The 25378-nt window shown below is 41.6% G+C and overlaps 1 protein-coding gene across 5 annotated transcripts in view; it reads left to right on the top strand.

The window, feature by feature from the left end:
* kansl1a (KAT8 regulatory NSL complex subunit 1a) overlaps positions 1 to 25378 on the top strand; it is a 50600-nt gene that overhangs the window by 19618 nt on the left and 5604 nt on the right. For 2 of the 5 annotated variants that reach the window (XM_033611375.2, XM_033611374.2), the window contains 10 exons: positions 8123 to 8264; positions 10213 to 10296; positions 13600 to 13709; positions 14400 to 14541; positions 17626 to 17791; positions 18282 to 18437; positions 20990 to 21211; positions 21371 to 21525; positions 23751 to 23875; positions 24048 to 24105. In XM_033611375.2, the coding sequence (XP_033467266.2) occupies positions 8123 to 8264; positions 10213 to 10296; positions 13600 to 13709; positions 14400 to 14541; positions 17626 to 17791; positions 18282 to 18437; positions 20990 to 21211; positions 21371 to 21525; positions 23751 to 23875; positions 24048 to 24105 (1360 nt within the window). The remainder of the gene's footprint in view (positions 1 to 8122; positions 8265 to 10212; positions 10297 to 13599; positions 13710 to 14399; positions 14542 to 17625; positions 17792 to 18281; positions 18438 to 20989; positions 21212 to 21370; positions 21526 to 23750; positions 23876 to 24047; positions 24106 to 25378) is intronic. The other 3 variants (XM_033611376.2, XM_033611377.2, XM_078163547.1) reach the window with 3 other exon arrangements.

Genomic DNA, 25378 nt, shown 5'->3' on the forward strand with positions numbered 1-25378 from the left:
TCTATGCTGACTATTCTTGCTGTTGTTGTGCATAGGAACTACAGGAAACAATGACATGTTTGACAAGCATCAATATTTTTTTAATTGAAACTTTTTATGTATTGTATATCTATTGATTTTCCATAAATTAAAGCTAATATGACTTAAATCATCAGAACAGAAAAATAAACTGTCATTTTGGAAGATTTTAAATGATGTCACATGCCTTGGGCAGGGTTCCCACTGGTCCTGGAAAATCTGGAAATTCTTGTGTTGACCTGGAAAATTTTGTCAACATTCTCTTCTTTTCTTGTAGCTGAGAATGAACTACAAGGCTTCCTGTCAGAGCTCCCCATAACACAGGGCTAAGTCATGTTCAGGATCTTGTTAACGTTCAGATGGTAGTTTATGTACGAGAGTATTTTGAATAGGCTGCTCTTGGCTATGTCGTGGCAGTGCTGTGAATCTGTGAATACACTCTTAAAGTCGTGTCACATGGTTGCACATGCAGGTTGGCTGACATCAAAACTAAACTCTGAATAATGTGAAGTGAAGTTGTTTGGATGTTCTTGAGAAACCCAGAGCAGTCGGCTTGTTCCAAAGAAGCATGTTTTGAAAGGGTACTGCACCAGTATTAATAAAGTGAAGTGCTGTACATCTGGTGGTGTGTGCTTTTTTCCTCCACCAATAAGAGTGCTGCAGGGATGGTGGGGTTTTTTTGTAGGCTGACGTGGAACTTAGTGTCACCCTGGTTCCCTCGTCAAGGAGCCTGTGGCATTCTTCCTTTTGGATAATTGCAGAAAAAAGTTGTGAGGCAAACAAACCTTTATCATACTTAAATGTTTTGTTTCAATGCCATGTTTGTGATTTTTGAAGCCTAAATGTAATCGCTAAAGTGCTAAAATGGTAACTCACAGCTGTACCACTCTATTGGTCATAATTTGTAAGCATGTGAGAGATGAGTTACAGCTATAGACTGCATGTCTTTATAGCAGGGTCCCACATAGTGACCAGCCTCCCTTACTTCAGAATGGGAGTCTGGGGACATTCGTCTTTCGTTTTGTAATAGAAATGGGCGGGGATATCCAGACCACGTGATGGCGTTGCCATAGGTACGGCACGTGTGTTACATGTAACAGAGACGTTGCAGCTCTGCAATATAGCTGAATCAAATGAAGTTATATCCATTTTAATCTCTTTTTGCGATGCACTGAACGCTTCCTTTTCTGTTGTACTACGGACAACAATTTGGGGAACAGCAATTCCGGTGTAGGCGGGTGTAAGGCAAAGCTAATCAGCCATTGGTTGTGGAAGTATGGAAGTACACGGATTTGGATCCAATCACATCACTGCCGCTGGGAGCCAGCGCTAGTTCAGCGCTAGTTCTACTCTGTCATCTGTGGACATTCCACAGATGACAGAGTCAGACAGCGTGCTGACGTCATCGGCGTCCGTGTAAGAGACTAGGTCCCACAGGGCGGAACATATTGCTGTATGATGCAGTAGATCATCACTGAAATGTCCTGGAAAAAGATCTCTTGAAAAGAGTGGGAACCCCGCTTGTGTGTTCCTGTTTAAAAACTGTTGCAGGTAGAATATTCTGATAAAACTGCTGCTTATAAAATACAGCAGCAAACATATAATAGTGCAGCAAAGTGTCACTGTAGTGGAGTGTGAGCTAAGGTTTATGGGTTTGTCAGAGCCCTTGTCTCTGATTACTTACATCTCTTTCATACAGGAGACCTGCATGTATACGCTCTGCTGAACATCTGCTCACAGTGCTGAGTGATGAAGTGATGAACAAAAAATGGCAGAGCAGATGATTGTTTATTGAGAGTTACATATAAAGTATACGGCATAATTACACTGCTTCTTACAAGCATCAAGCATAGAAAGTTAATCTCCTTCCACCAGCCAGTTGTGTGTCCATATGGAGAGGAAGTACTCCCCCTGCAGTATTAACCAACACACACAATAGAGTTGAGGAGGGCAGAAACACATTGTTGACAAAAATGCCCTTGATTTGGCACATAAATGGCGAAAGAAATGGGATTTTGTGCGTCCCTCTCTCCCAGCACAATATGAAAAGAGCTAGCAGCTAAAATAATGTCAGGGTCTTTGGAAGTGAAAATTGGTTCTCGTAGCTTGAAGGAGCGTCACACGTGTCTTCCCTGTTGATGGTAAATTTCCAGTGGAAAGGTACATCAGGTGTGGATGGGTCAGCTGGCTCAGGGGCCAGCTCTCAGCCCAGGGGCCTGTCAGTTTTTGGCGGAGAGCTAGGCCACGTGTTTTGAGCGGTCGTGTGGGTTTCGGTGGGGACAGTATGGTACAGGGGAGCACCAGCACCATGCAACATATGTGCTGCATCCAGAGAAGCACCACAATGGAGAATGTGCTGACAGCAACAAAACGACGGCTGTAGTGATTGCCGCTGGTGCTTTGTGTGTGTGGGAGTCGGGGGGAGGAAAATATGTCCTGGTTAGGGGGGGGATGGAGCTCTAGTGTGCGGGGGGGGGGGGGGGGGGGGGGGTTCTCAATGCTGCTAGCTGGCCCCTCCTCATCCTCCTCGTCACTCTGACGATTAAGGTCATCGGACTTGTAATGGCCTCTGTGTTTATAATGTACTACAGTTTTAGCTCTTCCTACTTCCTTTTCACTGTAATCTACTCTAGTGGTTGGCAGCTGTTGTCCACTGCACCATAAGAACTGATGTGTTCTCTCTCTTCACTTGTTCGTTTTAACTCACTTGGCATGTCAAGTCTAAATTAGAGGCCTTTGCAACAAAGCAAGTTCAACATACCGAAGATATCTTCTCATTATCTGGTTTCACTAACACTGACGCTGGCTGTCTGGAGAAGCAGTATCACAAAGCTGGTTATCAACCAGTTCAGTCGGCTCTGGGTTTTTGTATCCAGCCACGAGTGTGTTCATGTGAAAGAGGCTATAGTACTTAACATAATATTAGATGATGATAATAATTATCAGGGATGTCCCGATCAAGTGGGGTTTTTTTTGCCCTCGATCTGAGTCATTTAATATTGAGTGTCTGCCGATAACAAGTCCCTATCTGACACCTCAAGTTTTCTAGATATCACAGCTGAACACTTCTAGTACATTTAAGTTATTAAAATCAGTCCAATGTATATGTTTGTCAATTCTGACTAACCCTAACCCAATGCATTAAGAAAAATAGTCCCTGCATACAGTCTGTTCCTTAATGTTTATTTATAAAGTTTTTACAAAATAAAGAGGTTAAAAAAAAACAAACCTTTGCTTTAACTGTTTGGCCTTGTTGCTGTCTCAAGGAAATGTCACTGTCCCTTTAAGAGAGTGTCCTAGTCTGCAGTGTTTGTTGCTTCAGTGCAGAATTTTATTTAGTGTTGATTTTGTCTTTCTGTACATCTTTTGCACAGATTAGGCTACATTAATATGAATCTCATATGTGCTTTTTGCTCTGGGCACTTTTGTTGCACTTGCAGTGGCGGGGTGAGAGTGTTTTTCGTTGGGTCTGTCTCTTCTCCGGCTGTGGTTGGATGAACACCATGTACCATAAATGCACAAGACTTTTACACTGAGCTGAAATGAACGAGTGCTCATAGTTTTGGCAAAAAACATAAATTAACAATCTCGTGCTGCCTTTTTGCTGTTGGTTATGGCGTGCTGTGTTTTGCTGTGGGCGGGGCTCAGACCCTGCTCTTAAACACACACAGGAGCTTTAGACTCGTCTTATGTGTGTCTGCATGAAAGCTTTGCGAGTAAAAACACCTGTGACAGCTCACTTTAAACAAAGAATCGGATCCTCTATGTAGCCCAATATTCACGATCCTGATCAGTTAATAAATGCTTTGATTGGCCCCGATTGTATCAGAACATCACAACTAATTACATGCGGGAATATTCTGTTTCAGGGACAGCTAAAGTCATATTAATCGTAGTAAAATGTAAACGACAGCCTTTAATCTTAGGACAGAATAAAATGATGTAGAAACAGTAGCAGTTATTTCCAAATATATAAAGTAGGCCAAGAATATGTGTAGGTTTTATAATATTTCTTAAAGGCATGCAAAGCAGGATTATCGGTTACTGCTTGTCAACGCACTTGCCAGTGAAAATAAAAGTTAAAGCCAACCCCAGATTCACTCTTGTTATATTTGCGTTTTTTGGGTGCTGTCTCTTGGGTGCCTTATGCTTATAGTCTGGCACCTGGTCGCAACCTTTTCATAGAGCCCTGACCTCACCTGAGCACATTAACGTTCCCAACACAGAAAATAAGAAAGTGCAGGCAGAGGGCAGTCTCTGTAGATCAACACACTGACACACGCTTAGTGGGTCACAAGTGATGATTCAGAGTGATCACCTCTCTAAGAATCTATATATTGGTCCTGCACAGTGTATCTTTGGGTATAGAGTGAGTATTCTTTGCTTTTTAGTTGAATAATGAAGAAACAACTCTGAATATGTCACATAAAAACATTAAGACGTAATGCCAGACAGTTTGTGCTACTGAAGAGTGGGAAAGTAGTTAATGACTGTCTCTGTGGCTGAACTGCTGCATTTATAATTTACAGGAGCCAATCAACAGTATGTGGATTATTTTTCTAATAAAACACAAGCTTTGGTTTTTATTTTCCAGTTCTCATCACTCAGGTGTCTCGTGTTATTCTGAGCTGCAGTGATGAATCAGAGTGTAAAATCAGACACACTGTCAGCGATCACTCCGGGGATGAAAAAATAAACGGTGCACAATAACAATGCAGCTAAAATCATCATTATGTGTTCAGTGTCGTGAACAATCTGTTTTAAAACCTGAGTGGAGATAAAAGGCCTGGAAAAATAATGTTCTGTTCGGGACTTTTGTCCACGTTGGGATATTTTTTCAGTGATCTGATTGGTCAGTGATCAGGGTGTTGACTGGTTGTGATCAGATCCTCTAACACTGACCCGCTCTGGAGCAGGTTAGCTGTTAGGCATAGGTTACCATGGTGATTTACCTTCTAAAAACTGAATCAACTTCATGGTACTGAAAACTGAGGGTTAACCCTGGAGTCACCTTGCTAACCCCGCACCCTGCTGTGTAGTACGGGCCTTAGACCTCATCCTCATGATTCAGCCCAGGAACTGGAGGTGGGATCCACCGTGCTGTGCATTCTCCTTCAACCTTAATTCCCCCCTTTCTTCATCAGGTCTTGGCAGGGGTGGAAGAGGTACTCAGATCTTATGCTCAAGTAAAAATAACACCACCGTGTTGAAATACGCTGTTACATAAGATGTTTTCTCATATGAACCCGGACAGTGTCTGGAGAATCAGGTCTGGACGTTGTCCGGAGTTTCAGGAGATAATCTGTGTCAGAAGTGTTCTCACCGACTTGACGTACTCTGTTTGGTTTAGGCGAAGGGTGGTGCCTGGGTGGTGTGTATAGGAGGCAGGACATGAAGTGTACTACACCCAGTTATGTACCTGGTTCATAATTTGGTCATAAACAACAGAGTCTCTTGCTGTTTCTTAAATTCATCTGATGATTTCAGCAGTTCCTGAATCTCGTCTCGTCACCAGTGAGACATTGTTAACGCTGTCTTTGTGTCAATGACCTGTCCTCTTCACCCTGGGATGTTTGTTTTCCTCCAGTTTCATGAGAGCCTCGTGGCAGAAACGTCAACATGCCCACTTGATCTTTGTGAATCCTCAGGACAATTACCTGCTCTATTCACACATGGGTTCAATCGGACTTTGTATGAGGGAGCTGGCAGGATAAAGTCTGTTCAGTGTCCCAATCAGCTGATCGGACATTGGCGTTCTCACATACAGTTCCTCCGGGCAACGTCCAGATAATTTCAAGTTTGCAGTGCATGCATGAAGGAGACTATACTCTGTTTTAAAAAAAAAAAGTGTTTATGATTATTGATGCATGCATGTGTTCATTACTTTAATGTTGCAGCTGGAAATGTGTGGCTACTCTCAATTTTTTTTGTATATATTTTATACTGCTGTGCAGCTTGTGAGTTTCCCCCTGGTGATCACTAAAGTCTTGTTGACACTAACACCATTATTTGTTCATTATATTTTGTATTATAAATCTGAATCCAGAAAGTAACTGAAGCTTAGACAAATGTGGTGCAGTAAAAAGTTCAATATTTGCTTCTATAATGTAGTGAAGTAGAAGTATACAGAAGCAGAACATGTAGATGCTCCAGTACAGTGCAGGTACCCCAGAATGATACTTTAGACATTGCTTGAGTAAATGTACTCACTGTAGTTACTTTCCAGCTCTGGGTCTTGGTGTCTCTTTCCTGTGCCTTTTGTAAAGAGCCTTATTCTCCTCTGAAAGCAGGCCAATGTTGAGACATGTTCTCCGTCATAGAGAACATGAATCAGCTTGAGATCATTTTCCAGTTCACCCCGAGGGGCATCGCACCTGGCCCATTCTCCCTTTTGGTAGGTGAGCTGTCCACTCATCACTGCACCCGGGCTCAGGACTAATTTGTGCATTAGCTTGTGCGACACACTTTGTGCTACCACCAGTGTTGTTTCTGAGACGAGTCTCCACGGGGACTCACGGATGCAAATGAATTGTCAGTGCATTGATCTGATGCACCAGCCATGGGCGTGTTCAGGAGTGTTGCAGTGTTTAGTGAACATTCACCACTGAGTGTGTAAGAGCAGCACACGTGTGTTTGAGTCTGTGGAATAGCAACTGGACATGTTAGTAGCAGGTAACACTGCAGCTGTGTTTGCAGTAGTGTCCTTGATGCTGTATTGCAGTGAACAAGCCATAGATTGCTAAAGGTTGCGGCTGAGCAAAGGAAGGAGTCAAGAAATCTTTCACTGTACTGTACTGATTGGTGGCTGATGTCCGCGTCAAAGCCACAATAACTCTCCTTCCGCTCAGCTCCACAATAAGACAGGGTGCCTGGTTGGATTATTGGTTATCCCAGTGTCTGCCGCACTGTTCCCTGACCCAGCCCCACCCCCTCCAGCACCCTGTGGCCTGTAGATTGCTTTTAAAGCCCGTCTGTTCCTCTCCGGGCTGCCAGAGCTTTCCCAGTCCTTGTTGTCCCTCTTTTTACTCCCCTCTTCCTCCCCTTCTCCGTCTCTTCAGCAGTAGCCTTTTCTCGACTTCCTCCATCCTGGTGGAGCTCTGAAAATTGAAAACAGAGACGGGTGTGGGGAGGAGAAAGCGCAGAGGAGTGCAAGGTCTATCTTTGTCTGCCATCTGAGTCATTTCTTTTTTCATTGTTCAGCCACGGTCACTGCAGCCCGTATTTTGATGAAACGGCGCCCTCTGTGGTCGCTGCTGCACGGTGCAGGAGCAGACATTTTCCTCTCATGTCTGCCTTTGAAATGCCCATTCTGTGTGTCATACTGGTAAAATGGAGTACTCTGCTCCCAGCTGGCACTCACTGCTCGCCATCAGGCAGATCATTGCAACAAAAATCCCCATTTTTATATTTCTCCCACTCTTGTGATGCATCCTTGATCATGTTGTGTTTTTGATAAGAAGGATTTTCCAGGTGCCTGCAGTTGCCATTGCTGGGAGCTTTTGTATGATGCTGATTCACTGACCTCTGCAGTCTGACGGGGGAAATGCTCGGAGGCTCAGAAGATAATGTGCTCAGAATGATCAGTTTTAATGTTTCATTAATATCTCATCTCAGTGTTTGACAGGACGATTCATGTCCTTCATACCTGTCTGCACACTACTCACAACTGAATAATAATTCTGTGTGGAAGAATTAATTGACTGTATCTGACTGACATTCTAAAGGAAACAATCAAATTAATTAAGTCAATCCCAGGTCCTGTGAGTCCACAGTGACGTCTTCAAATGTCTTGTTTTATCTAAGCAACAACCCACAGATATTCACTTAACAGTGACATTAACAGAGAAAAGCAAATCATATTCACATGTGAGAGGCTGAATACAGAATTTGGGGGTTGAAATATTGCTCCAACAATGACTGAGAGATTAATCGATTATCAGAAAAGTTGTTCATCTGACAAACAATTACTCTGCTTATCGCTGAAGCTGTATTTTATCATTACATTTGTGCTTTTCATGGTGAATAGGCTTTTTGTGGCTCACGTTAATCCAGTCATCTAGTCACCTTTTGAAAATGAGCACTCACGCCCCTTTTTGTCCCCCAGATGGAAGCGGGCAGAGAGTCGCTACACCGTGGAGAGAGCCGCCATCATCAGCCACTGGAACTGGCTCCAGGCCCACATCTCGGACTTGGAGTACCGCATCCGACAGCAGACCGACATCTACAGACAGATTCGCGCCAGCAAGGTCAGTTCCACTCTCTTGTGTTGGATACTGTTGTATTCTAGGGTCGAGTACTGGTCACACTTGAACTGATGCAGGTACAAACACATGGAATTTTTCAGTGCTTCACTCTCTCCACAATAACAAAGATGTTGTTTCAGTTGTTCAAAAAAAAAAAAAATCCAAACTTGTCAGTGTCAACATTTGTATTTATTTAGAATATTTTTTATTTACAACACTGCCCAAAATAAAAAACCCTCATTACCTCCCTCTCCCAAACCTGTGCCTACAACCCCCAGCCTGTCAGTCTGTCACCAGGGCATAGTGTGAGAACATTGTTGTGCGCGGTGGGAGAGACACATAGGGACACCCAACCACACTGTAAATTAAGGACCAAAAGAAATGTTTCAATACAAAATTAACTGTACTTTAAGTTATGCTGAGCGATCGCACTTCAACAAAAAATGACGTTTGTGTCAACATGTTGATATTAAATCAGAAATAAAACTAAAACTGAAGTTGGGGAGCTGTCAGGTACATTACAAACATTGCAGCAAGTGTTGTCTGTGGTGAGCATTGAACCACACGTGGGGCTGCTTTCTTCTCACCTCAGCCCTCGTCTCCTTGCACAGTGTAGTGTGAGGTATATCGGTTTTGCATAATATGTGTTTACTGCACATCTGTTTACTTCCTGTCAAATGTACAGTAATGTTACCTGTGCCTCCAACTTCAGTGATCACTTTTCTCCATTAGCTTTGTATATATTGTTCATAGTATGTACCAGTGTCCGAAATTGACTAGTTGACCTACAGGCCAAGGTGGCTGCTAGATGAAAGAATCCACTGGCTAAAATAATAACTTGCACATTACGTACGTACATTGATTAAGATAATGAGGTATTATGTTGAATACAAACTTTAACAAAAGGTCAGAACAAATAGGTTTCCTCTGGTAAGCAGTGATACAGTGGAAATGTCAAGGGCTTTTATTGTGAAAGGTAAGAACAGAAGAAGTGAAGCTAATGTGCTGCTGCTGAAGATGTGGGAAGAAATAAAGAGTTTGCCGTCTTGGTTCAGACCATGGAGGCCTCTGTTACTTGAGTTTGGGCACGACGCTAGCTAGCTGCAGACTGGCCGCAAGTGATAGTTTAGCGGATCAGCTGATGTTCTGTACAGTAAACAGTGCCACAGAATAAGGAGCGCTCCAGACGGTCAGTTGCACAGCATCGTTTAGATGTGTGTGTTACAGACAGCACAGGTGCAGCAGAGCAGTGCGCCCATTATGACACCAAAACGCAGCACAGACTCTGAGCATTGTTGTAGTAACATAACTATTTTGGAACAAACATTTACCCACCAGTGTGGCGGATAGCCTTCTGAGATTTTACTTCCCAAACAGAAAATCTACCCACATTTGGCACCATGGTATTTACTGATTGTCAGCTAACGTTACTCACTCAGTGTAGCACCACTGTTTGCCTGATTTTCAGAGCTTAGCTAACATTAGGTTGCTATGGCTCTTTTTAACATTCAGTGCTCGCTGGTGCTGCCAAAAATGAAACTTACTGATGAACACTGTCTTGCAGAAGTGAACAGTAACGCTCTGTAGAGCTGACAGCCCTCCTCTTAATCTGCTTTTCTTCATTGTAGTAGTCATGTAGGCGAGCTAACCAGCTGACCTTGCTGTGTAAAGCTAACTGTGGAAAGTGAAGTAAGTAACTTAAGAATGAAAAAACGCTGTGATCCCAGAGGTTGGAGGCAAAGGTAACATTACCATAGAGTTGTTTGGAAGTAAACAGATTCATATAAAAGTTATACGTCATACTACATTGTGCAAGTATTCAGTGTAACAAGCTGCAGGGTTACCCCACCCCATTAAATACTAGAATATAATGTAGCTGTTTCTCTGTTCTGTATCCTCCTTATATTTGTCTTTGTTGTGGAGGTGTAACACTCATGTTTTGCTTCTGCAGGGCTCGGTGGAGTTGGGTGGTGTTTCCCCCAGCGGAGCGCCTGGTGGTGGGACAGAAGTGAAGACAGAGCCTGTAAATACTCAGGTAAATGTGACACAGTGAAAGTAAAGTGGGTTGTGTTCCTGTACAGCTGTGCTTTGGCCATATTCTGTCTCCTGGGGATAAACCAAATTAATTTGTGTAGTCTGCGGCCTCTTAGTAGACTCATCAATTAGGATTAATTTAGTTTAAAGTTCTTAAATCTGGCTCTCATGTGCAGCATCTCTTACTGAGTAGTCAACATTTAGTGCTACATCCTAGTCAGACAGTCTCAGCAGGCTCTCGGGCGTTCTTTGTGATTATTGAGGCAAAAGTTACTAAATTTACTTGTTTTTTTTTATTGGGTGATTATGGTAATGGTTTCAGTGTTGCAAGGCTATTAGAGGGAAATACACCCTTGTTTAAAGAACTCATAGTTAATGTGTAATAAATTACATTAAGAGTAAGAATGAGCCTTAAAAAAAATCCAGCAGAGATTTCTTGCAACAGTGGCTCACCAAAAACAAAATCTTAAAGCTTCAAACATTCTCTTGAATAACATGTCAGCCTATTTCAGTTTACCTACCCATGAAGTGTGAAAATAATGAATGCTTGTTATAAAAAGACATTGAATCAATCAGTTTTCAATATTTAAATGCATGCAGTTCTCAGCATATATTAGATTAAACCAGTCTTTAACTGTCTGAGTATTGGGTGATATATCAGCGAGCTGTTGACTGTTGTTTGTACTTTGAGGTTTATTCATAGATACCTGATAATCAATGAGGCATTCAACATGTTCTTGTCGATCAAAGCATCTGATGGAAATTAAATGTGAAATGTTCACAGGAAATTGTTCCCTTTTATCAGTCCCTCAGGTCTGAAATGAATCAGACGAAAGAGCTTTTTGTGTAATAAGCGCCGTCAACAACAACAACATTCATATCCAAATAATTGCCAAATAATTTATTACAGGATGAGCCTGTTTCTCTGGATGTGTTTGAACTGTTTACACCAATGTTTGTCAGTCTGCAGGTGTGGCCTCAGATCTTACTGGACAACTGTTGGGATTATTCAGACAGTCAGTTTTTACTTTGACTTTGTTGAATACTACGAGTCTTACTGATTTTAATGGGACCTATCATGATCATTTTAATTATATTCTTGTGTTTTTGGCTTCTCACAGAACATGTTCACATGCTTTAATAGTCAAAGAACACTTTATATTCCTCACACTGTCTGAGCTGGAACACCTGTATTCATCCTCTGTCTGAAGCTCCTTTTAAGGGCCCGTCTCTTTCAGTCGCCCTCCTGAAAACAGTCCAGTTAAAATCCTCACAACCAAACAGGAATAGGATCTGAAATCAGGGAGAAATTAACAACTTGATCAAACCAAGACTACATGTTTCCCTGACGGTAGCATGTAGCTACATGTAGCAGTCAGAGGTCGCATTAACTGAATATTTGCCGTCATTGACAAACATTTTTATTTGCAGTGATGGAAAAATGTAAATGTGGTCTGTCATTTCAACAGATTAGAACACGGAGGGCAATCTGCTGTAACTTTTAATAATCGTTAATATCACCCCTTGATGTCATGTACCTGACCTCATTGTGTAGCTGGCTCAAGCCAAAGAGGGTACACCTTTGTTTTAGCCATCACGTTGATGAACTTTGTCACCACATACCATTGCAAAATGTCATGGCAGATGAGTGTGTGGAGTTTCTTTAAAAAAACAACAACAACAAAAGCAGTAATTGTGAGGTGAATAAAGAAGGGCTGGTCAGCTTAATGTCTGCCTGGTTAGCACGAGCTAACACAGCAGTGTCTAACATCTGACACCGAGTTGTTAAACAGATGCAACAAACTCATGTCGACACCAAAAAGGCTCGACTCTGTTGTGAAACTCATTACTAGCTGTTGAGGCCCTCATGCACTCAGCTGTCGGTCAGTGTTGGGCCGTGAGCGTCTGCCGCCCTAGTTGGTGCGGCGTGTCCCACACCTTTGTCCTTTTTCAGCCCCCATCGCCTTTTTTAATTCTTCTTTTTTTGGTCAATATCAGCATGTTGTTGAAACTGTTGGTGAGTGAAGTCACTCTGTTTGGCAGTTCAGCTCAGCACACAAGAAGAGAAATGGAAGTGAGGAAAGTAAACAAAGAGCTAAAGTGAAGAGGGAGTGTAATCAAACCAAACTTGTAACATAAGGTCAGACTATTTTTCTTTAGCTAATGAGCTCTGTAGCATAAAAGTTATGTGATGGTTTGTGTTATTGTTCACTGACACACAGTAAATATGCTCTGTTCTTGTGCTAACTGGCTAACTAGCGTCAAGATGAAGTTCCAGTTTCCCTTGTTGAATGACGAATACACACTACTGCTGTCTGCTGGTGTGGAGAGTTATTTCCCCTCATGCTGGCGCAGAACATACGTGTTGGTTGACCGTCAGCTGTAGGCTTTGCAGTGGGGGGGGCTTCATTACTGCTAGTTCTCTGAAGTTGGTTTGGTGTGTTTGGGCCTTTATATAAATATAAAACAATAAATATAATAAATATTTTTAAAAAAAGGAGTGATGCAGTGGAGGATGAATGACAGGGAGGTAATACTGACAACATTTACCAGCCAGCAGCAGCTAATATTAAAATCATAGGTTATATCAGATTATGAAGTAATTTCTAGGACCCTGTCCGTCAAAATGATAACGAGAAACTCTTACACAGCCTCTGGTAGCAGTATATGCAATGTAAACACTTGCAGGAAGGTGCCTGGAGCAGATGACCATATAAAGAAATCCGTCAGGAGCTGATGTCAGCTTGTCTAGAGAGCTGGGGACAAAGTTGGAAGGAGTGTATTCAGAACAGTCTTAAGCCTGAGGTGTTTGCTTACCTTACCTACTTCTGATGCTTTAATGTTAAATATAAGACAGAAAATAAGACAAGCATATTAGGTCCCCTTTAAAACAACAATAATATGCTTTAACAGCAGAATAATAAATATTCTAGAAAAAGTGAGGAAGTGTCAAGTGTGGAATGAATGAAATGAAACCTCCAAACGATGAGGACAAACCCAGGATAACCTAGGTTTGAGTGAAACCATGAAATTGTGTTCATTTGTGTGTGAAAGCGTGTGAAGAAGGAGCTCCCAGCCATGCATCTTGATGACAGTACAGAATGGGTTTTTTAAGTTTTGGGAGAGCCGAGCCCTTTTTCACAAATCAAGACTGAATAATTGAAGGCCTCGGGAGCGGGGTGCTTCAGTCATGTAGCTTCCTTAAATATCCTGGCCTCACTAAGTGCTGCTGGTCAGCCTGCGCTGCTGTGCCAGTTTAGCACGAGGTGTAGTCTCACTGGCTTTGTCTTATCTGTCGATGCAGGATGTTGGTTCAGAACGGCTGGAGCACACAGGCACCGCCCACATCTCCAACACAGAGCCCGGGCCTTGGAAAGGTCAAAACGCACAGCCAGTAAACGGCGTCCTCAGCAGGTACAGCTCATAATCACAACCTCCTTTTGGGTTCCGAGAAGAGAGATCTGCTGAGAAACACTTCTGAGAAATCTTGATTGTAATGGATATCTGGGATTTGTAATTAAGGGACGCTGATGTTGCTCAGAGCTGCAATGATTAATCAATTAGTTGATTGCAGAAATGTAATTGGCAACTGTTTTGATTATTTATTAACCATTTCCAAGCAAAAATACGACATATTTACTAGTTACAAGGATTTAATGCTTTATTTGTCATGTATGACGGTAAACTGAATGTCTTTGACTGTTGGTTGAATAAAACAAGCAATTTTATAGAGCTGTTGGAATTTGTAACACTATTTACTGACATTTCTTATATAAAATTATCACTTGAAGAGATGATTGGCAGGTAAAAATGTAAAAATAATCATTAGTTGCAGGCCTGATGTTAGTGTTGCTTATGGTATGGGGATTTAATCATTAAAGTCTAGATGCTTACTCAGTAAAAAAAGAAGACGATAACCATCAGTGTCTGTTTCATCTTCAGTTGAGCTTGTGTTGACGCTTCTCAGAAAGATAAAAAATAGATTTACACTGAAACATTTTATTAACTTGGTTGTCACTTGAGACAAAATGTGTGTCTATCTGATTTCGGAGGTCTTAAATCTGTGACCTCATTTCGCTCTTGTGCTGGTTGTTTTTGTGACAGGATGGCAGAGAGTGCAGACACCAAGCACCAGCAGCCGTCAGCCTACGACAGCACGTGTGTGGCTGCGCGTACACGACCGCTAGTCAGCTGTCGACGACGGCGGCTCATTCAGCCCAACACTGTGCCCAACCTTAACGGCAAGGTGAGTGAATTGTCTCTACGAATGTTAAACTGCAGGTGTGGCCTCTGGTCTTGAAGGACAACTGTGTTTTAATTAGTCGTACGATCTATTCACGTGGGACCAGTGTAACCAGGGACCTTGTGTGTTTGGTTCAGTGCTGACATTGACTGACATTATTTACACAGATATGATGCACCCAGTCATTCATAGCTCCACTCTGCACACACACAAATACTACACAACACCACTAGCAGGGAGTTTCAGTGTGTACCTCTTTTAAATGTGGTTTAAACAAACAGAAGCGATTCTGCTGTACATTGTCACGACATTAATCTCATCATCTTTCAAGGCTTGACTCCTCTGATGGATTAGAGCTTGCTCTTTCTGCAGACGGGTCAGCCGTGTGTGAGCGTGCAGCCTGCACATTCATCATTATTAAATGGTGCGATGCTTTCACCTTAAAGGAACTGAGCGGATGTGTCTGTGTGAATGGGTCTGATGCTAATATCTGTGTTAAAGAGCTGTGAAGTGGCCTTTTATTCTCAGACAGTATCTGGTGTGTTTTAGGCTACACTCTCCGATTAGCTCCTCAGTTTGTAAACTAACAGCTGAGTAAACAAGAGACGGCTGACTTATTTATGAAAACTAGGGCAAACAACAAAGAAGGGAAATAACCCTTGTGACAGCTCACAAGTTTTGGTTGAGGAAAAGAGAAACATGAGCTAATTGTTCGGGCTTTTTCCTCCACAACGCAGCGCCTCAGGGTTCTGTGGGTCATTGAGTTTAAAAATGCTTTAATGTGAAATGTGTTGTGTACTTATTGCTTAAATCTTTCATTTCCTAGCCACTTTAACATTAACTGAACATCAGAAATGCAATATGCAGTCCCATTTTTCCTCTCTTACACTGTTAATTTATGATTTCAGACATTACTGCAATGTAAAAACACACCATAAATCAAACGTATCACCCACGTGTTATTAATTTCACTCTTCAGAGGCAACTCTCTCTCATAGCTTGGTGTCATGCCCCAGGGCTGCATCTTTTTAATCTGATATCCTCAACAACACTTCTTAGAAATTATTAATACTCCACCAGAAGCACAACCTTTATTAATAATTCTTGGTGTATCTGAAACATTAAAAAGACTCACAACAACAATTTCACTGCCTCACCACATCAAAATCAGCTACTACACAAAGAAAAACAGTGGGTCCTACCTCCTGGTTACACCACCTGACCACTACATTACATTTTGAGAGGAGAAGATATGTATTAAAGGGCTGACTCCTACAGTTTAATACTGTTTGACGACCTCTCATATCACACCCTGCAGATAGAAGCTCCTTGTTGTTGCTATTTCGTTTATTTTATGAGTTTATGGGTGGGAGAAGTGAAGGGGACAGAGAAACAGCAGAGGTTTAGGACGATAAGAGACTAAGAAGGAAGATGAATGTAGGAAATCAGTGTTGTTAGAGTTATGTTATTCCCCTTTTCCACCAAAATTAGTTTGTGTATGCAGGTTTTTTAAACATGAGAACACTCGCTAAAAATAGGCGACAGACTCCTTTCCCATCGCAGCTCTGCAGTGGACGACTATTCCTCTCTGTTTTTATTTACTGGTGTGTCACATTTGACGTCATGGCCGACTGGTAAGCAGGAGGAAGCAGTATGGAACCAGTGAAAATGTTACAGTGGTCACTCCTTTTTTATATCTCTTATTTTTTCAGTCTTTCTCTCAAACCCGGTGCTGACCAGGTGTTGATGATGTTGGAGAGCTGCTTGGTTTGTTTACGCAATGCATATTCACAACAGGTATCAAACTTAAAAGATTTATATGTTGAGGAACAAAGCATGAAATCAAATCACAGTCCTCCCCGTTCCACTAACCCCAAATAACAGTTAGGATATCGTCAGGATGGAGAAAAATGACAGGTGAGCTGAAGTCTGGCTCGAGACAGACGGTATTTTGTGGCAGCCTGTCGTTAATAAAATTAGCGTGTCCACCTTGGTGTTGTATTTCCATCACTGCCGGCCAGAGCCGACAAATACCAGTTACTACTGCAGCGTTATTTGTCCTGGATGTGAATGGTGATCGTAACCTTTCTCATTAAATACAAAAGCCAGATGTTAGAGGGTGTTAGTGCACAATGTTTGATTTGTCATTTTGGCTGACTGCTGATGCCTAAATATGTATGTATATTTTTCCCCACCTAATTGTAGAGAACAGTCAAGTCTCCTCTGAAGTGGAATTGACATCATAATATCTGCTATTATGCAGATGGTCAGCTGGTAGACGCAGACATAAAATCTAGTGCTAGGCAAAAAAAGAAAACTGCTTCTGTCTTTTTTTTTAATGGAACATTTTCAAACTAAACTGTAAAATCTTCCTGTAGCAGGCTTGAATGATGTTCTCCTTGAGACAGTCCTGACAGTAGTTACAACCAGGGCAGATTTGACCTGTTTGGACACGTAATTAAAAGTGTTTTATTGTCATTATCGGCAGAAGTGTTCATTTCAGACCAATGTCTATATTTCAGTTAAAGCCTGTTTCTGCCATCGTGCATCTGCCCTTTTATTAACTATATACAGATTTATTTTATCAGCAATTCTATTTTATCTTTTGTCTTTGTAATGTGCTTATTGTTGACACTGTTCTGTCTCAAAATACAGTCCTATATCTTTATATCACCTATTGTATACCTGGGAATGTATGTGAATTTGATTTTAAACCTCTGGAAATGAGCTGTGACCTTTTGTCTCAATGAAAAGGTTTATAAATAATACAAACTATAGTTTGAGGACAGGAAGTATACTGCTGCCTCTATTGTTGTTTTCTGTGTTTTGAATTGCTCTGTACGACAGAACTAAACAGAACTAATACAAAAACCATGTCTGAAAAATACAGGTACTCTGTCGCCATGACGCCAGTGGCTTCAAAGAGTGAAATGTTTTCTTCCGTGACTCACTTGATTCCTGTGGAGCATTAAATTGTGGAAAATGTGCTCCTCACTGAGTAATATGGACTTTTATAGTTGTGTTAATGTAGAGGGTGAATCATGAATACTCACAGTGACATGATGTTTGTGTGTCCTTCCCTCGCAGGCCCAGAGAAGCAGCTGTGTCCAGTGTAACTGCAGGGTTAACCCCAGCTGTGTGATGTGTGGTGGCTGGCCCACCCCCAGAGAGGACCCTCAGTTTGAGCAGCCCACCCTGGAGCGCCTGTCAAGACTGGATCTTGGCGTCCACCCCATCCTCTCCTTCCCTGACGGTCAGTTCCGGGCTGCTCGCTCAGAGAAGTTTACGCAGTCATTTCCTACTTTAGATCTGGAGGGGAAGACAAACAAGGAGTGGCTGTGGAGAGAATTCTCGCCAGGAAGATTGTCTGAATTTACTGAAAATCTGTAATGGCTCCATGTTCCCCTGAATAAGTGTTTGATTCTCAGTGCCTGGCTCCAGATATTGTCTTCTCTTTATGTGAAATCATACAAACCAGGGCTTTTTAGTATTATTATTATTGTTACTAAAGCATTTGTTTTGTTTTGACCCAAATGCATTACGTTGATACATAATTGAGACAAAGCTGTATTTACAACAGTGGATTTGGCACAGGCGCGAGTAGTAAACTGCCTTTGGCTTATTATAAATGTTACATGCCATTGTGAATCCCTAATGTTGAACTACAGATGGCAGATCTGAAATATCCACTGTGAGTCTCCTTATTCAGAGTTTTAAGACTTGTTGTGTTTATTCTTCCTCAGACGTCTGTATAGGCCTACGTCTGCAGCAGGTGATGAAGAGCCAGTGGCAGACCAAGTCACTGGAGAGGAGCAAACCACTGAAGAAGCTCTCCCTCAAACACAAGCTGTCCTCGTCCAAAGAGAAGCACAAGTTCACCAACTCACTCATGGCAGTCAGTGAGTACACATGCTACTGAGAGAGTTTAACAAGCAGACACACTTGTACACAGCGATACTTTAGGAGCCGTCTGCAGGTCCTCTAATACCCCATAAATGTCTGATATAATGTAAGACTTCAATATGGAGTTCCATACTAAAGGAATACTTAACCCACAAAATGACAATTTGTAGATCAATTACTCACCAGGTGTTGCATTGGGTTTGTGAAGGAAACTTTGTTTTTCTCGCATTCCTCCATGGTGAGCAAAGAAACCAATAAAGGCAGACGTTTTTCATGAATCAAAGTAAAAGCAACTGTAAAACTATATCAAAACTTCTGTGGACAAACACTCTACAGCTCTAATCTCATTTATCCAGTCGTATGCTCAGTACTTCCCAAGCACGTGCTCTTTCACTGAAACGTTAGGAGCAGTGCACCCTGAGCACGAGTGGGTTTTAGCTCTGCCTGAGCAGAGTTCAAACACCAGCGCGCCCAGGCACTAGTGCTGTCAAATAATATCTATTTATTAATAGATATTATTTGACCCTTTACTATGTCCCGCCCCCAGACACAGATCAGCCAATCATAACATAGCATCGGGCCGGCTCAGACCAGGGTCCGACAACAGCACAGCTGTGCTCCATCGTTTTAGATTTCCTTCATCTTCAGGCTGGTTCTGTGGATGTGGAGCTAAATGTTGTGTCTGGGGCACGTTGTGTATTAATGACACTCGTTACCTGCAGAGGTTGGAAACAGATCTACGTTTCTTCCCTGTTCCAAAACCAAAATCAGACCCTGAAAAGTGTAGGGTTAGCTAACGTTAGCTAGCTACTGAAGATATAGCCTACTGAATGTATACACATGCTGCTTTTGCTTTGTAATGATTCTAACAGTGAAACAAAGAGCGACCCTGCTGTACAGGAACCAGTGAAGGGAAGCAGGAAAACTTTGCTCACATTCAACCAGCTGTGTGTCATCACAGTGTGTGCAGATGAACGTTGTTTGACTTCCCCAGAGATCCCTGCTTGTCCGGCAGCGAAGGTCCGGGTACAAGGGTGAAGCCAAACACCGTTCATCTGCACACGCTGTGATGCCACACAGCTGGTTCAATATCAGCAAAGTTTCCCTTTATATTCATTGTCTTGTGTGGCGATCAGCAGTGATGTGGTGGTTCACTTTTACACTGTGATCTGTAGCCTATAGTTCGGCTTTAGCTTCTAACTATCTTTGTCTTTTTAACCTGTTGTTGCTGCTGAGTCAGTTTGACATCCTGGATATATCCTTCAAACACAGACTGTAGACCCCTCTGTCTGCTGCTCTCTGACATCACTCTCTCATTTCTCCAAACATATGATCATAGTTAGTCACAGTGTGGGCTCCATGCTTACTGCAACAGCTTGATGGACCATCACAAAGGGGCGGGGCTTAGCGAAAGTCAATTCTGAATATTTGAAACAGTTTCAGTCCTTGTTTTCTGCAGTATTAACACCAGCAGCACTTCCTCAATCTTTCTTATTATTAATGAGTCATTCAGCTGTCCTCTGCCACGTGTTAATATGCTCCTGTTTGCATACTAGTCATTGAATCACCTTAAAAAGTTTTCTTAAAGAATAACTCCACTTGTTGTCATCATGTTATAGCCTTGATATATTTATCTTTGAATGAAGATTTTAATTCGTATGCCCTTTATGTCAATTTATCCCCGTGGTATCAAATGTTGGCATTTTTCTGTGTATTGTATTGAAGGTATAAACTCCAGTATCATGCCGACACTGCCAGGCAAACATGAGACTGTTTATGTGCAGGTGTTTTAAATAGTGATGTTTTAGCAACAGTTGCATGTGTTTGGGACGCACTGAGCACACGACTGGGTGAATGAGACCATGATCATACTGCACGAGTTGTGAGAGAGTTTGTGAACAGATGTTTTGCTGCTGTTAAATGACTTGAGTTCACAAAGAATCATTGCCTATTTGGGATGTTCTCCTCTCACCACAGAGCCATGAGAGGAACACAACACTTCCTCATGAATTCTGTGTAACGCAGTGAATAATTGATAACAATGATCATTTTGTGGGCGAAGTATTACTTTTTAAAATATCCACAAGAGATGTTGAAATAAATAATCATGTGACTAAACAGAGACAAATATTGCCATGAAATTGTGAAATAAGATGATAATTTCCCAAAGCTGGGGCCGTTACGAAGAAATGTTGTTTCATCCTGCTTCTTTTCACAGCAACACAGTTTATTGCAGGTTGTTTTTATTCGTTCCAGCTGTTCTTATTTCACAGTGGCATTTTTCCCAGTAACTGTTTTGATCCACAATGCCACAGTACAGGCAGGAATGGGATTGGCTGATGCTGTTGTTGCCCAGCTCCAGCAGTAGCAACCTATGTTCTCGCAGGTCGACAGCAGCTCTTGTTGTTTTTAATTCAGTAGTGAAACCTTCACACATTTAAGACCCAGTGTAGTGATGTGGATGTCCTGTAAAATATTTAATTTGAAACATTTGCCCTGAAAAGTTGCATCAACTCCGCATCTAATAAACATGTGTGACTTGTTCCTGGTGTTGCAGGACTGGGCCACTATAAGAACCGTGCTGAGAAGCCGAGGACAGTGGACGCCAGCAGCAGCAGCAGCAGCAGTGCTGTTCTGAACACAGCCAGGCTCGAGGGCCAGGCCGTGTGCAAGACTGAGCGACTGCAGGGCCACTCCACCCCGTTAGGGCCCTTCGACAAGAACTACAGCCGCAAGAGATTAAGAGAGCACTCGCTGGACAGGGCTGACAGTGAGTCTTTTATGAATGAAGCCCTGAGTAGTGTATCGATGGCATCAATCATTTTAAGGTCCTGTTTAATGTGAGGATGAAGGTGTCTCATTAAAGCGGTTTGTCACGGCTCAAGGAGACCGAGCTGTCATCTAAAATCTGTCGTCTCCTCTCCTCCAGCCTCCCCTAAACTTTTCCTGGAATCAAGCACCCTCTGCCCAACTCTGGCCAACATGCACTCGTCCCTCCACAGCCCCCTCACACGCCAGCTGTCCACGTCTTCAGAGAACTCCACACCGCTGGGCCCCAGCTCCCAGAGCGTCCCGAGCACACCTGTAAGGAAACACTGCACCTCACTTTGTCTTTGCTTCTTTTATGACCTGGGATCTCATCAGGTGTCATTTAAAATCAGACTCCTGGCTGTCAGTCATTTTATGAACCCAGTCTTGTCTCAAAATGACCAAACTTGCAAATGTAGCTCTACGACACATGCTCCTCTCCGTCTCTTTGACTGTGTGGAAGTCTGGTGTTACACGTGTCAGAATATAATCATGTTAAAGACACTAAGACATGTGACGCTTGACTTGTCAGTTGTAGGATTTAAGTGTGTGACGGCTGCTCAGATCAAACCCACTAAGAACAACTGTATAATGTAGACAACGTGTTGCCTTAATATCATATAGGCACTGTTGACATGCAGGATTATGGTAAAGCCAGTGAGTGTGCACAACTAAGTGAAAGTACAACTTAATTTTCTTCTAAGGTGTCATCAGGCACTGAGTAGTTGGTTTTCCACTGTGACACAACAACATGAAACCTGACCACCATTATCTTCAGTCTGATACAAGGTTATTATAGTGAACTAAAAAGAAACTAAAAACTGAAACTAGATTATATAATAATAATTTTGTGTACATACACAAGTCAAATAAAAATATACAGGAATCGTCTTTAGTTTGAGTCGTGACAAATTTCTCATCACAAGCCTGAGAGACATTAATGCACATGGTGATTGAGACGGGGAGTCAGCTGCTTTCACAAATTGTTGTGTTCGTTTTGTAATTCTGATTCTTGCCCCTGACGACCCCTCCCCCATATTATCATAAAAACTGAACCTAATAGTGAAACGACTAAAAATGAAACCAAAACTAAACATTTTTAAACAATAAAGACTCAACTGAAATGAGCAAACTCACTCTAGAGACTAAACTGAATTGAAAACAGAAATTAAAAATGAAATAAAAGTAAAAACTCCTGACAAGTAAAAATTATACTAACTGATATAATTAGAAGTTGGTGATTTGGAAAAAAATGTATCCTGCAATAACAGTGCAGTTATTGATATGTTAATGATGTGATCAGGTGAGTGGGTTAAACTCCATCGCACTGAGACAAAATGTTTTTTCAGTTAATTAAAATATCCAAATTCTTTAATATTCCAGAAGTTCATGCTCTCACGTGAGCTCATGATTTGATTTATCCAGGAAAAGAAGTGTGATATTTTAGTGTGAAATCTGTCTCATAACACAACAGATAGATTAAAGTAGAGTCAGAGTTAAATCCTCGTCATAGAAATAGAGTGAATAGAAAGCACCTGTAACTGTTTCCTGAGGTCACTGAACTAGTTCAGAAGAAAATGGTGATTGTTGTTAGTTGTTGCCATGAAGTGTGTCACACTCACAACTTTAACAGAAAAATACAACCTGACACCAGCCCAAGTTTCTTTCTTTCCCAGAACTGAGACTGAGCTTAGCTGCCTCGTTAACATGTCATAAAACACACATCTACTCTGACTCGACAGAAGCCAAATAAAACTCAACAAAATCACCTTAGTCCATGCCTCTTTGCACTGTTCCAACAATCCCAAACTGGGGTCGAAATAAACCCTTAATTCACCGAGTTGGATGGAAAGAATATGTTGGATCCACACATCCTCAGCTCAGCGGCCAGCTGAGCAGCGGCTCATTCTTCAGAGGAAGCTTCAGGTCGTCGTGCTTTGCATTGCAAATTAATTACAGCAAAGAAACACACAACTACAGTCATAGTTCAAAAGTAACATATTGCTTATTTTAAAACTGACCACACCAGAGTTTGTTTTGTCATTAATGCAAAGCCTTTTTTGCTTTTGTACTTTATACCGACGTTAGCCCGCTACAGCTGCTACAGTGGCAATGGTACACATAAAAATGGCCGCCGATCTGGCCATCCTGCTCTGCTGATTTGAAAGTAGAATGTCTGTTCTCTCTGTTTCAATGTTCTCAGCCCTCCGTGCAATAAATAACCCAAACATGAAGATTTCATTGTTCAAACTGTGTCAGAAACACACAGTTAAAAGGGAACGCCACCTCAATTTAGAATACCGAGCGAGTCTCTCTCAAAGCCAGAAGTCATCTCGAACTTGTGATGTCACTCCACATTTGGGAGAGTTGTTTGTGTTTATTAATATCTTTGGAGTGTGTTAGACCAGAGGAATAACATGTATGAATTTGGAAAATGAGCGCAGTTTCCCTTTAATAACATCCATGTTGAATCCTGACATACGTCGACCTTTGTCCCCCAGCAGCAGCCCATCAAGAGGAGGCGAGGTGAAAGCTCTTTCGACATCAACAACATAGTAATCCCCATGTCTGTGGCGGCCACCACGCGGGTGGAGAAGCTGCAGTACAAAGAGATTCTCACACCAAGGTAAATAAATACCTGCGTGACGTTTGTCCTGTGGTCTGTTTACTGTGACAAATAAAACCTTCCATTAACCGTCTGGTTTGTTTCCTTTCTCACTGGATCTATATTCTTCCATTAGTGCGTTACTGTGACGGCTGGTTTCCTGTTACTCACTTTTATTCCTCTGTTTGTGAAGGTGGCGAACTGTGGACATCTTCTCTCAGCCCATCACGGAGGAGGAGAACGAACGGGAGGTGAGTGTTGATGTCTCAGGTGATATTTATTTATCAGGTGTCCATCGTTAGGATCCTCATGTTCTGTGTTATTAACGTGTCAAATGAACAGATGATTTCTGAGACACTAAATATACTGTGTGGCTGTGAGAGAACAGTGACACCTGGTGGTCAAATGTGCAACACGTCATGGTCATATCTTTGTATCGTCAGCAGTTCACCACATTCACATGTAACAACTATAATCATCTGTTGGAGCCTGTCTTGAGTTAGAAAGGTTATTAGACTGATTGATTTTAATTACAAATTAAAATAACTTTCACTGTGTGAATAATAAAAATACCCATCACATTTTTTCAGTGCTCAAGACGACGTCTTACATTAGCTTCTGTTTTTTGTCCACCCAAAACCAGGGTGTCTGCAGGTCCTTGAAAAAGTCTTAAATTCAATTTTATAAAGACTTTAAAAGTCATTAAATAGTCTTAAATTTGAATTTGTAAGAACAAATATTTTTATCTAATTTCATTTATCTTTAAATTTTTTCTTGTTAAAATCAGTTCAACTGTTCTGCATGAAAATCCACATTTCTGACGTCACAAATCTTTAAACCACTGAACATATTAAGTCTTTTTTACTTTATAATTTCACTTAACCTGTTGGCAAAATGTAGATAACCTGATAACCATATGTCTACATAAAACACACCTCTGCACAGGACCACATGTATATACTACTCATCTTAATACTTTGCTGCAACGCCTGAATTAGAGAAAGATCATTTATCCAAAAAACAGTCTTAAGTTTGGTTGTAAATGATCTCGAAAAGGTCTTAAAAGCATGAAATTTAAGTGTCTGATAGTGTCTAGTAGTGATAACGACTGATTGATAATCGATCAATAAGTCATAGGTTCGCAGCGATATACCTCTTTCAGGGTACCATGATACAAAGTTGATGATTAGCATACGATGTACGATGGCGTATTTACGATATTGTGAAGAAAAACGGACGAAGAATCTCCTCTTTATTTAATTATTTTCTGAGGAGAGACTTCTCACATAAACTTCCATCAACAACTCAATTATAGTAATGAAACATTTGTTAAACTAAAAACAACCCTTCTGTTTTTATTCCTTTGAGGCTCACTCTGACCGATAATGATATAAATCCTGTAATGAAATGGTACCGTAAAACTGTGATATTTTAAAGATGGTTTTTGAACCGAGAAAATCTCAAACTGTTGCACCTAATCATTCGTTAAGAATTTGATCGAACATGTGAAAAATAATTGATTAA

This window comes from Epinephelus lanceolatus, chromosome 21, assembly GCF_041903045.1.
Source record: "Epinephelus lanceolatus isolate andai-2023 chromosome 21, ASM4190304v1, whole genome shotgun sequence".
Classification (NCBI taxonomy): domain Eukaryota; kingdom Metazoa; phylum Chordata; class Actinopteri; order Perciformes; family Serranidae; genus Epinephelus; species Epinephelus lanceolatus.